This window comes from Conger conger, chromosome 8, assembly GCF_963514075.1.
Source record: "Conger conger chromosome 8, fConCon1.1, whole genome shotgun sequence".
Classification (NCBI taxonomy): domain Eukaryota; kingdom Metazoa; phylum Chordata; class Actinopteri; order Anguilliformes; family Congridae; genus Conger; species Conger conger.
In genome coordinates this window covers 49,531,694-49,545,017 of record NC_083767.1, presented here as the reverse complement: position 1 = coordinate 49,545,017, position 13,324 = coordinate 49,531,694, and the positions used below count along the sequence as shown (strand labels likewise).

At 43.2% G+C, this 13,324-nt stretch overlaps 2 protein-coding genes across 5 annotated transcripts; both read left to right on the top strand.

Annotated features, from left to right (window-relative positions):
- The first annotated feature begins 109 nt into the window (after positions 1-109).
- On the top strand, positions 110-6,153 carry wee2 (WEE2 oocyte meiosis inhibiting kinase). Of its 3 annotated transcripts, none has more exons than XM_061252414.1 (12): positions 110-257; positions 783-1,036; positions 1,182-1,390; positions 1,514-1,571; positions 1,800-1,969; positions 2,319-2,440; positions 2,591-2,737; positions 2,853-2,957; positions 3,283-3,368; positions 3,538-3,708; positions 4,451-4,599; positions 5,205-6,153. In XM_061252414.1, exons 2-12 carry the CDS (start codon positions 785-787, stop codon positions 5,365-5,367), a joined length of 1,632 nt encoding a protein of 543 aa, XP_061108398.1. In that variant the 5' UTR covers positions 110-257; positions 783-784; the 3' UTR covers positions 5,368-6,153. The 3 variants fall into 3 exon arrangements, with proteins under 3 accessions (XP_061108398.1, XP_061108399.1, XP_061108400.1); XM_061252415.1 differs by lacking the exon at positions 110-257 and adding an exon at positions 269-388; XM_061252416.1 differs by lacking the exon at positions 110-257 and adding an exon at positions 439-544.
- Positions 6,154-7,186: 1,033 nt separating this feature from the next.
- Positions 7,187-12,651, top strand: bida (BH3 interacting domain death agonist). Of its 2 annotated transcripts, none has more exons than XM_061252675.1 (4): positions 7,187-7,615; positions 8,694-8,883; positions 11,130-11,254; positions 11,727-12,651. In XM_061252675.1, exons 2-4 carry the CDS (start codon positions 8,868-8,870, stop codon positions 11,934-11,936), a joined length of 351 nt encoding a protein of 116 aa, XP_061108659.1. In that variant the 5' UTR covers positions 7,187-7,615; positions 8,694-8,867; the 3' UTR covers positions 11,937-12,651. The 2 variants fall into 2 exon arrangements, with proteins under 2 accessions (XP_061108659.1, XP_061108658.1); XM_061252674.1 differs by having other exon boundaries at positions 7,198-7,615; positions 8,584-8,883.
- The last annotated feature ends 673 nt before the right edge of the window (positions 12,652-13,324 follow it).

Below are 13,324 nucleotides of genomic sequence, written 5' to 3'. Positions count from 1 at the left end.
AAACGTTTTTTATAGGCCTACTCTAAATATTTCCATTCTTCCAAAAAAAGTTTTGCTGACAATGCTTCTCATTAATTTACGGAAGTTTTCGAATTTGATAAGTGGTTGTACTTGTCAGTATATTGACATCGGTCCAATGTGGCCAATAGAAGGAACACTGAATATATGGGCGGGTTTTTTTTGTGAAAATCTGGACCCAGCAAATTAGCTCAATTCGCGCGAAACTCAAGAATGGTTGCGTGAAAGACCGTGAGAAAGTAAGTTGTTGGTTGAATCGAATCAAAGTTACGAAACTTTGCAAATGCTGCGACGACTGACAGGAGTAGCGGCTTTTAAATGTGTTATTTAAATTATGCTTTGCCTACCCATGTTGGACTGTAGCCCAGAGGTCTGAACTAGCATTCTATGAATGCGTAATGAATTACTCTAAAACTAAACCACGTGTATTTGTACTTGGCTAGTTATCACTTAGCTGATTTAAACGACATTAAAACACATCAAGGGTTCCTTTTTGGGTAGCGATGACTAGGACCTCTTGAACAAAGTGATTATCTGATTAGATGTATTATTTGGAAAAGCTCCAGATATTTTAATTTTGTGTAGTTTTAGGCTGGGCATACGTCTTAACGACGCACACTGAAAATTGTGCTGAATCCACTAATTTCGCACGTTTGATGAGTTTGACTTGTTTCTAGTCATAAACCTTTACATTTAAATGCTGTAACCTAAAATAAATCGTGTCATTCCACTTCATGTGTATTTTCCACTTATGAACTTGACAGCAATGGCGACGGGGCGCGCAAGCGACAACACGGTTCAGGAGCTTGATTTCTCCAGCTGCGGAGAGGACGGTAGCGATAGCAGCTCGGACGACTGGGAGACCAGGATCACCCGAAGCCCGGAATCAATTTGCAGGACACCCAAAATATCGCGTCATCGCTCCCGGCGCGACGCGACTCCCTCTGAATTTCCGACCACACCTTTACGCTGCGCGTGGAAAAAGCTCAGACTGTGCGATTCACCCAGCACGCCCAAGGTGAGAGGCGAATTTGGGTTCGCTCATTTCAGTGCATAGGTCATTTTTCTTCTTTGCGCTAACGGCCTGCGATGTCCCGTTATCGGTGTGATTGTGCACCTTGTGTTTGGAGCTGGTCGATATGTGTTATTTATTTATCCACCAGAGCCTGCTTTCCAAGTCTGCCCTGTCCAACTCCGTTAGCAAGCCATGCAGTAGTCAGAGGTCTCTGCACTTCACCGGGGCTAGTGAACCCACCCGCCATAGCCCAGCGCCCTCTGTCAATGTGAACCCCTTCACTCCCAACACATTCCGCAAAGCCAGTGAGACCCTCAAGAGGAAGGGTTGGAGGAGCGATGAAGATGATCAACTTGGGTAATGGCAGTTAGAAATAAAATTATTCAGATAACACCTGATCTCCAAATCACAAGGCTCCAAGAGTATCCAATGAAAAGACTTAACACCCTCCCTGAGAAAATTCTCTCGATTCTTCTTCAGGGACAAAGAAGACCATACGTCGTCAGATGAGGACGATGAAACATTTCTCCCATCGAAGGTAGATTAAGTTGTGGAAAGGAATTTTGTGTTTTGTCCTCCACTGACACTGTGTTTCTGGTAATGATAATAATGGATTGTATTCGTATTGTGCCTTTCATCCAGTGGTCACAAAGAACTTTACACTCGCCTCAATTACCACCAATGTGCAACACCCATGCCTGGCAGCCATTTTACTCTACACATTTCTGTCTGCTCTTGTGCGCCATCCATTCTGTTCCCACACCAGAGGCCGGCTGTGCAAGCCTCCATGTTGTCGCGTTACGAGAGCGAGTTCCTGGAGCTGGGTCGCATTGGCATAGGGGAGTTTGGCGCTGTGTACAAATGTGTGAAGAGGTTGGACGGCTGTCTGTACGCCATCAAGCGTTCCCGCCGCCCGCTTGCTGGTTCAGCCAATGAGTGAGTCCCCCATGTCGCTCAGACCCACCACTGGCGCACTTCTCCACACAGGCTTTAGTTTGCTGCTCTCTGGTGTTACTTCCTTTAAACTCATATAGTACAGGAAATGACCTCACAAAGGCCTTTGACTGAAATGCAGGATTCCAGCGTGTGGGTGCTTTTTATTTCTCCAGTGCACCTAGTGTTAATTGAGCAAGTCTTCTTGTCCAGAATGTCTAGTCAGGTTGAAAACATGGTGTAATTGCAGTCTGTGCACGCAGTAGTTGACAGATGAACCAACACTCCTCGCTCCTTGGAAGCAGTGAAAAGGTATGAGAAGCTGTGATGTGGTGTTTTCTTTGTACCCCAGGCAGCTGGCCCTAAAGGAGGTGTACGCCCATGCTGTGCTAGGTCATCACCCGCATGTAGTGCGCTACTACTCCGCATGGGCAGAGGATGATCACATGATCATCCAGAACGAGTACTGTGATGGTGAGTAAGGGCAGCCCTATGTACACGCTGAAAGTGTATGTACATACGCGTGTATGTGCGTGGTTTGGAGAGAGAACACTGGAGCTTCGACTGATGACTGAAGTGGGCTCCTGCTCTGAAACCTCTTAATGCATTCTGTGCTTTGCACAGGTGGGAGCCTCCATGATGCAATAACAAAAAAGGAAAAGCTGGGGGCGCTGTTCCTGGAGCCGGAGCTTATGGACCTGCTGCTCCAAGTCTCTATGGGCCTGAAGTACATCCACAGCTCTGGGCTAGTGCATCTTGACATTAAACCCAGTGAGACGGCTTCTTTTCAGACGTTTTCTTTTCTGAGTTGTCTTCCCGTCTGCTGCTGGTTGTCTCTGCACTACATTTATGCTGTATATTCCATAATTGTGAAATTGTTGTCCAGGTAACATATTCATCTGTCAACGGCTCCCTGCGAACACTGGTGGTGAAGGAGAGAGTGAGGAAGAGGAAGATGGGAGCCTATCCACAGCGGTGCTTTATAAAATTGGTATCCTCCAATTTTACATATTTAACATTTTAGGCACTTTGCAGATGCTCTTATCCATAGCACAAGTACAGCCCATTTATACAGTTGGATAGTTTACTGAAGTAGTGCCTCATCTAGGAATCAGAACTATAACTTAGGTGTTGGGAGCCCAGTTACACTGCCATTCCAACTGCTGTGTTTTTGTCATACGTTTTGTTTTTGACATTCATTTTCATACTAAATAGCTACAGAGAGCGAACATCCAAAACGTGATTGTAACTGTATCTGTGCACAGGATGAGGTCAGTGACACTGCACAATTTCAGCTGTGGCCTTCTGCTCTGCAGGTGACCTTGGTCATGTGACATCCAGCAGCAGCCCACAGGTTGAGGAAGGGGACAGTCGTTTCCTGGCCAGCGAGGTTCTGCGTGAGGTGACATGCCACATTTCCTCTCTGGGTCCTGCTCGCATCAGAACAGGGTTGCTCAGCACTTAATTTTTGGCTTTCGTTGTTGCTCAGCACTTAATGTTTCAATAAAAATGGTTGCATTTTAGTTGGCCATAGACTGGGCTCTCCGCTCTCTCCCCTCCCTGTTTCGCAGGACTACACCCACCTGCCCAAAGCGGACATCTTTGCCCTGGGCCTGACATTGCTGCTGGCAGGCGGTGCGCCACCACTGCCATCTAATGGAGAAGAGTGGCATAGGCTGCGTCAGGCCCAGCTGCCTGTTCTATCCCAGAAGCTTTCACCTGCCTTTCAAAGCCTAATCCAGGTACATTTACATTTACATTTTTGTCATTTGGCAGACGCTTTTAATCCAAAGCAATTTACAAGTGCATAGGTTCTACCACAAGTCAAAGCATCACATCCAGAACTAGGAAAATACACATGAAATGCTGTTCTAAACATAGTCGTCATCATAAGTGACAATTTTTTTTGGTGTGGGGTACCCCCCACCCCCATCCCTGCTTCACACGGGCCTACTGGGCCCCCAGAGGTAACATACATGAAGAGAACCGGGTTCTCAACATTTGCATTTGAGGCAAAAACAAACCATCTGTGTTCAGCATGATGACTAATGATCTGACAGGTGCTTCATTAACATACAGGTGTTTATGAGCCAGACCTTCAAACGGTAGGCTTTATTTATTTTGGATGTCTACACTCAATTGATCTTGCCTGCTGAATTTGAGCTTCCTAGAAGGCACAGCTAGGTTGGCTTTTTAGACTTTTTGGATTATTTCATTTGTTCCAAAACACCAGGCAAGCTTAGTCGAATGCAAAAAAAGTATTTGAATCCAAAACAAATACTATTTGAACCCTGGTCTGGTTATGAGCTTCCAGATCAATGCATGGTAACAAGGAAGGTATAATACAGTTTTTGTTAACATTGTGTAATCTACAGTGGAGGCAGTGCCATGTGAATGGTTCATGAGAGATCAGTTTTTCCCAGAGATGGTAATCGTTTGGCGTAACCTTGACTGGCCAGCCTGACATGGTGCTTGTTTGTTTAGATGCTGCTGCACCCTGAGCCACACTTACGTCCCTCTGCCTCAGCGCTGTGCAGACATCCCCTCCTGCGTAGGGAAAGTGCCAAGAAAATCGCTTCACAGCTGCGCAAGGAGCTCAACGTGGAGAAGTTCAGGACTGCCATGCTGGAGAGGTGTGTGTGCTTGTTTGTGTCTTGCATAGTGCAAGACCACCCCAATGTTTAAGTACAGTTTTAAGTAAAATGTTTGTGAGGGAAGGCGTGATGTTTGGACAGCTTAAATATACCTCAGTTCTTGGCCAGTGAGCTACAGGGAAACTAGAAATGTGGAAAAAATAATAATAAATTATACATATTTCTTGTATCTATTTAACTTAAAATTACTTGAAGTAAAAACAAATAGTTATGAAACATGACTCAACTTTGCAGTGCGCTTAGAATATGCATCTGTTATATCAAGGGTATGTAAAATACCATTCAGTATTGTCTAAGTCCTGTCAGCACCTCCCTGAGAATGTCTTCCATGCTCTACCAGAGCCAATTCTAGCCTTAAATTCTAATCCTAGGCAACATTGTTCATGACATTTTATGTAACTATATTAATTTTAGAATCCTCCATTATGTGAGTTCAGAGACATAGCAACATCAGCGGCCACCAGTTCTCAGTGCTGCTGCATTGTCATGGGCTGTTTGAAGGTGAATGTCTGATTTGATGCCATTACTGTAAAGTTGGTATGTAAATGACTGCAGCGGAGTGAACCTTCCTCTGCCCCTCACAGAGAGCTGAAGGAGGCCCGTATGGCAGCTCTGTCCCCACAGCAACCCTTCCACTCATTGGTGCAGCAGTTCTCTGCTCATGGTGGTTCACTCCCCAGAACGGGCAACAGAGTGGTTGGGAAAAATGCTGCCAGGTCTATGAGCTTTGGCTGCCCAGGGTACTGACCCAAAACGGACCATAGCATGCTGCCCCTCTTTCAACCTGACAGGACATATGCCTCTGTGAAGCCCATATCATGACCGTGAGAAGCCTGGACACAGCACTGCACACACTAGCAGGAGAGGGGACTGTTTGCTTGTGTGTCTACATGCCAGCTTTCCACAGATACCTGAGTGAGGTTAAATCCACCTGTAGCAACGTGAGCACCGTGCAGAGCACTGATGAGTGCGTCCTTCTCTTTCTGTAACTCTTTACATGGACGGACTGGAGCACAGCAGGGTCCAGTGGAGATGGAGGCCAGGAATAGGGCGAGGATGGAGTGGGAGAAGGCAGAATGCTGGCTGGCAGATAACCTGGATAAAAAGCATAAACTTTTATGGCAGATGCTCATTTATGTTCGGTTTACCATTAGTGCCAAACAGGTTTTGTCCATCTACCATTTTAATGAGTGACCTTGCTTCTTGCTCCTGTTTGTAAGAGTAATGTTCCTCTAGTGTAAAGTGGCAAGAAATGTTATACTTGTACCTCCACATCTCCAGACTGTAATCCTCCAATGCCGCCTCCTGGTTTGCAGTGTATTGTGCAGCAGCTGGGCCAGCAGTGGTTTGCGCTGCAATGTGGGCAAATTTGGAGACTGCTCTGACCATGACAGCAACTCACACTGCAGAATACGTTGCACTGTGGAATGGCTCTTGAGAGTATCAGTTAAGTGATGTCTTTTTTAAACTGTGTTTTTAAATGGGCTGTTAATTTCTGTAACTGTAAATAAAAGTTTTAAGTTTGTTTTTAAATTGAATACACCACTCATTTTCTTTACCAATTTCCCAGTGGTGTTGGTTTCTTACTGCCATGTATAATCCCTGTGGTGGGATAAATATTTGGCCAGTTGGGAAAAACTAGTTTGTACCTTCTCCAGACAATTCATTGGGTATTGCTCAGGAGTGCGCTGGTCACAATGGATTACATGTCACGTTTACATTGTGTGGTGCTTGACCACCAAAACAGGAGGTTTGCTGCATGAATGTGTGGCTGAAAAATCTGCAGAACTGTGGGATGCTAGAAGAATTCAGGCTATTCTGGAGGCAAAATGGAGTCTGACACAGTACTGTGTAGGTGTACTTAATGAAGTGGTCAGTGAGTGTTTTATGATACATGAAGCAATTGGCATTCACACATGTGCCTTCTAAATCCTTGCAAGTAGCCTCAATGTGAGCGCGTTCACGGAGAAGGGGGGGGGGTTAATTCCACACAAATTCCTCTCTTGACCATTAGAAGTCCAAAAATACCTATTGTACCGGTATTAGTGTATGACGTGTGGACTTGTTGAGCACAGGTACAGCACTTCTCTGCCTTTGGCAAGCCCCCCAACTAGAACACTCTCTCGACCCATCTGTCCTGTAAGACATGCTCTTTGGCCCCTCTGCTGAACACGGGCTAATTTCTATCCCCTGGAATATCGACTGAATATTAAATCTAGAATCAGTCTACTTAACTGCCCATTAACAAAGGTGTATATCCAATGTTACTTGCAATGTAATTTAACTTCATAAATCCGTTTGACAAACCTCTTAGATTAATCTAACACCTACCCCCTCCATTTTAACAGTCGTAGAAGCATTTGGAGAGAACTCAGACAACCTATAGGGGGAAAAACTTGACCAATAAAAACACAGAATACCGTAAAATTGATTACATTTGACACCTGGACAATTCCCCACCACTGTCCCCAGTAAATTCGGGTGATGGGAGGAAAGGAGAAGAAACTGGCCACTTTTGAAAACGGGCAGTATTTCAATAAAATGAGTTAAAATGCGTGCATTTCGTGTAAAATCAGGTAGCCTACACATACATTTTGAAATCGAACTGTTCTTTAGCTACTAATATTCTTCGGCATTTTGGTGTCAAACTGGAGTGCTGGTATTCCCATAAATGTGTTGGTATACAAGGGGACTTATCCGCAATTTACGGGGATTTTGCAATTTAATCGCTCACTGTTGAAAAATGTCGGGGATTTCACGGATGTTTGTGAGTGCGCTACGAGTGGCCGGGCTCATATAGAGAAACAAACATGTGCAAAACAAAACTTCCTCGCGTGAAACGATTCGCTCCACCCAATACGCTTTGTCTGTATAGGCTACGCTTGTTTGCTGCAACTTCTTCTTTTGCAAACAAGCGCCTCTCGTAGGTATAACCACAACTCTCTTGGTTTTCTAACTGTGTGGACGAAGGGATCGTGGCCATACATCAAGTCTAGTAAGTTTATTAAAATTGTTTCGCAGTTTTACACAGCCGGGTTATTCTGCAAGCTGTTACTTTAACATATGAAGCTTACTTTCGAGTTCGTTAGCTAAATACGAAACCAATTCGATGTTTACTAAATTGATCTAAAGAATAGCATATTTAATTAATCCATCAAACCTCATACTTTGTTTAGTCGCTCACTGTGCAATGTTGTTTCTCGTGGCTGAGTTATTTATTTTCACAATTTCAGAAAGAAACAAAGCATCATGGCTCAATTTTAACGTGAAAAATAGTGAAGCAGTTAACGTTCGTTTGTGGTTTTAAATGTTACTAATGTTAATTTTTACTACTAAAATTAACATTAGTAACGTTAATTATAGCTTGTAAATTAGACGTTAGCTGGTTAAAGTTTCACGAACTCACATTCTAGCTTGCTAACGAATTGAGTTGGTTTGCTAGCCAACTAGCTGAATTTACCAAACGTTGTTTATATTAGCTAGCTAGTAACTTCTGATAAGTGTTACTGCTGCAATAAGTGGTACGTTACTAGCTAAGGTCGTTAGCCAAGTTATTTTAATTGCTAATACTATTCTAATGTTATATGGCATTGCAGTGATATTATTAGCTAACTAGCTCTAACTTGCTTGCAAGCGTCAATTTCTCTGTCAGTTAGTCAGTTAGTTTAACGTTTATTAGCGTTATTAAGGCTTTCACACGAAAAATATGCATTTCAAATGCATTGTAATATGTAACGTTAGCTAACATTTCTGATGAACGTCAAAATGTGTACACGTGACCGTTTCATAGCTATATTCACAAATGTATGATAGATTAATTGAAAATACATTGGAAACATATTTATCAACCATATGAAATACTATTTGGAATGTATTTTAAAATGCAACGCCAGCAACGTTACCAGCTACATGCTTTTTCTATCGTGCCCTATGTCGCGTAACACGAACACTACGTCTTCGCAGGGTGGAGTGAGTGCGATCGTGAGGAAGCAATGGATGGTGGTGAGGAAGCAATGGATGGTGGTGTGGAATTCGACGACATCATTCCACTTGTCTTCGTGTCCTTTCTCCAGCACAAGCCCTGTAAGAACGACCAGCTCGCACATCAGTTGGATGTCTTGGCACAGGACTTAAAACTTCCCAGGAGGGACATCAACTGCAATGGCCTTGCCGAAGAGGATGGGGACCTGCAGACAGACGGACATCACTGCTGCAGCACGACGGACCTCGTCGCAGGCCTGGAGCCCATGGTGGCCTTTGCAGGTGAGGTCATTAGTTTTATTTCATGTACACTCAGTGAGCACTTTATTAGGTATTTATTAGACTTATTTTTTTAGACTTATGAAGTCTTCTGCTGCTGTAGCCTGAAAAACAGTTGAACCTCTTGACCACATCTGCATGCTTTTATACATTTATTTGCTGCTACATGAATGGCTGATTCAGCACAGCCCCCCTAAGATATTTCACTTGTACGGACTGGACAAAAGGCATCTGCCTATGTAATAAAAATACAACAGAACAGTGGTGATATACTGTCATACTGAGAAAGAGAAGCAGGTGCTGTCTCTCAGATTTGAATGCATCAGTGCACATTTCCTTTTCTCGATTTATCTCTGAAAGTGATTTCACAAAATTGAAAGTGTTTGCACTGATCTATTTACAATGGGCTCAAAAATTATTGGCACCCCTGACAGAAAATTAACAAACAATACTCAAAAAGATTCTAAACAATATATTTATAGACAAACTCGAAATACCAACATGTGATAAATACTGTGCTATATTAATGTTTCAATGGAACCAACAAAAATCATTTACTGATTTAATTAAAAATCTATTTGCTCCAAATCAATGTTTCACAATTATTGGCACCCTTAAAGATTATTGTAAATAACACCTACCAAAATTAAACCAGGTATTAAATTCCACTTATTTAAGTTTATCTGTTAAGGAACTGTATTGAGTGATTACATCACTTCCTGTTTCACTAGGGTATAAAAATGAGGTGGTACACAGGCAATATCCCTTTGTCATCCAACACCATGAAGAAAACAAAATAATTGGCAGTTCAAAAGAGGCAGATGATCGTAGACCTTCATAAACGTGGTAATGGCTACAAGAAAATTCACAAACGATTGAATATACACTGAGCACTGTCAGAGCAATTATAAAAAAGTTCAAAAGATATGGAACTGTTGAAAATCTCATGGGTAGAGGACGCAACTGCATCTTGCCCCCCAGGATACTGAGGAGAATGGTGAGAGAAGCTACAAAATCCCCAAGGATCACAGTGAAAGAATTGCAGGCCTTGGTGGCATCTTGGGGTCACCAGGTTTCAAAAAGCACCATCAGACACCACCTCCATAACCACAGCCTCATTGGAAGGGTTGCCAGAAGAAAGCCTTTTCTGACCACAAGACACAGAAGAAAGCGCTTGGAGTTTGCCAAACGTCATTTAAGACGTCAGAAAGTGGAACAAGGTTCTCTGGTCAGATGAGACCAAAATTGAACGTCTTGGTCAGATACAGCATCGGTATGTTTGGCGTAGGAACAGAGATGCATACAAGGAGAAGCACCTCATACCCACAGTGAAATATGGTGGTGGGTCAGTCATGTTTTGGGGCTGTTTTAATTCCAGAAGTCCAGGGGCACTGTTTAGGATTGATGGCATAATGAATTCCAGCAAGTATCAAGGCAATTTTGGCTGAAAATCTGGTTCCCTCTGCCAGAAGTCTGGGACTTGGTCGTAGGTGGACTTTCCAACAAGACAATGACCCAAAACACACCTCAAGATCCACACAGAAATGGTTCCGTGACAACAAAATCAACGTTCTGCAATGGCCATCTCAGTCACCAGACCTCAATCCAATCGAAAACCTGTGGGCTGAGTTGAAGAGGTCAGTTGATAAGCACAAACCCAAGAACGTGAAGGATCTTGAAAGGATATGCAAAGAGGAATGGTCCAAAATCCCTCCAAATATGTTCCTTAATCTTGTCAAAAATTACAGGAAGAGTGCCAATAATTCTGAAACCTTGATTTTGTTAATTTATTTTTTATTAAATGATTGTTATGATTTTGGTTGTTTCCATTGAAACATTAATAAAGTACAGTATTTGGCACATGTTGGTGTATTACCTTTCTCTATAATTTATATTATTCTTTTTTTTAAGCCTTGTTTGTGCATTGCTGGTGAGGGGTGCCAATAATTCTTGAGCCCACTGTATATGATCTATTTTTGTGTAAGACTTTCTCTGTGATTTTGACATAACTGAAGGCTAACATGTATGACTGATTTATTGATTTAGTTATGCATTTTTTAGTTTTGGTGGCATTCAATAATAGATAAACAAAACAGAACTATTAGACCACCGTAAGCATATCTTCCACTTGCCTAAATAAATGGTATTAATGGTTTTTTTAATTGAACGTATGTCAGCGAGATCCAGAGTGAGGCACAGAATGGTTGGGTATGCTCACCCCTCTCTCACTGTACTGGGTCTGTGTCCAGAGGACCCTGCGATGCTGAGGAACTTAGCAGCAGAGCTGATCAACATAGCAGACCAGATGGAGCACAGGGTGGTCTCCCAGGCTGCTCAGAACCTCAGCCGCAAGCTGCAGAACTCTCTCCAGCAGGTGTGTGTGTGTGTGTGTGTGTGTGTGTGTGTTTGTATATGATTGTAAAAGTGTAGGTTTGGGTTATGGTTTTGTATCCTTTTCTTGTCACTATCTGACTGGTGCCTGTAGTTCACTGCAAGAAATGGCATTCTTAACAAGTGTTTTAATCTTGTGTTAAGAATTAAGATCCTATCTCAAGGAGAAAATATTAGCTTGTTTTAAGTTACTGTTTGCTTGACAAGTGAAATTTTCTTACCCCATTGGCAAATCGCGAACTTAGTCAAACCTTCTCACCTCAATGACAGTTTTTTTTTTTGTTGTCTCATTTAGCAAAAACGTAATAGAAATAAGATTTTTCAGACTAAGGTACTTGTTAAGACCGACTTTCTTTTGCAGTGCTTGTAGTGTTTTGTGACTCCGCTGTTGTTTGTACGTGTTTATTTGTTGGTTTGCATCGGTTACCCTCAGCTTACTCCCGTCTGTTCCGCAGGACTGGAAGAAGCACCTGTCCGCGGAGGTGGACTGGGCTCTGAAGCAGGGCGTGGGCGTGGGGTCGGGGCTGGAGCAGCTGCCCCACGAGCGCGTGCTGTTGGCCCTCACCATGACACTGGTGAAGGGGGCGTGTGAGCGCGTCCCCCACCTGCTCAAGGGGCTCTTCAGCGCCGCCCTGCAGTACATGAGCCCTGTGCGGCCCAGGTGACTCACACAGGTGTGCTCACCTCCGCCACTGTTAGGCAGCCGCAAATACAGGTCCCGTTTCGGTTTCTGGTGCTTTGAAGCATACAGAAAATGTGGCATTATGAGGGGTCCCTTCATCAACCCATTAGGCTGCTCAGCAGAGGTTTCTGGATAAAAATTCTGTGCAAAATATAGGCACAAATAATTCTGTAAGGGATTAGCATTTTTTTTACTGTCTCACTGCCAGAACATGTGCGCTTATTTTTGTATGTCTTTGTATGTGTATTTTTTTCCTTTCCATTGAGAGTTTACAAACCAGCCACTGCTTTACTATGAATTGAATCGACTATTTTGATTGTTCTTACATGAGACTGGAGTGTTAATTCAGTCTTGTATCTTGTCCCTGAGCAAGACACCTAACCCCTAAATGCTCCTGACAAGCTGGTTGGTGCTTTGTATGGCAGCCAATCGCCATTGGTGTGCGAGTGTGTGTACGAATGAGTTAATGAGAAAATCAATTTTACAGTGCTTTGGATAAAGGCGCTATATAAAATGCCAGCCATTTTGTAAGAACTGAAAGTAGGAAAATTGCTTTGATCTCTCGTCCCTTCCCATGTTTTTTTATGTTTTTGCATAAACTAGTGTACAATGTCTCCCTGGTCATTTGTAATTCATTGTGATAATCTCAGTTATGTGGGAGTACTGCTTGTACAATGAAATAAATGTCTTGTATCATTTATGAAGCATGGTTAAACTTATTTCAAGCTGGGAGCAGTTTAATAATGAGATGCTAGCTTCTTTTATTTTTGAATGGAAATAAAGAAACTCAGTGTCACTGTTACGCCATCTTCACAGATAGCACTGAATCTGAAGCATATGCACCTCATCTACCAGTATTCACTTGTGAGATGGTTGCAGTCTTCCACACTACGTTACACAGGAGAGCCTGAAAACCTCTCACCTGTAGGCATTTGATGAGTTTACGATGTAGTGACTCACAGACCCTGGCCAATGCAAGCCCACTCTTTCCCAATCAGATGAGCCCAGTTGTGTCTCACCACTAGAGTCCCTGTAATGTATTATTGGGGCAGCCTATAGTCTAGCTTGACTGGGACCTAGAAGGATGGTGGTTCAAGCCCCAGTACAGCTACCGGGCCCTTGAGCAAGGCCCAGACCCCACATTGCTCCAGGGGGGATTGGCCCCTGCTTTGTCTCATCAAACGGAAGTGCTTTGAGATATAAGCATCAGCTAAATAACTAATGCGTTAGCCTGCACTACACTGAAATGGCAAGGTCAAGGCTGTAGGCCAAACCTGCACCCATGGGAAGTGTCTGACACTGTATGCTTCAAGACACTCTGGAGCCCATGCAAGTTATTTTTTGCCTAGTGGTGGCCAGTCATGGTTTTAA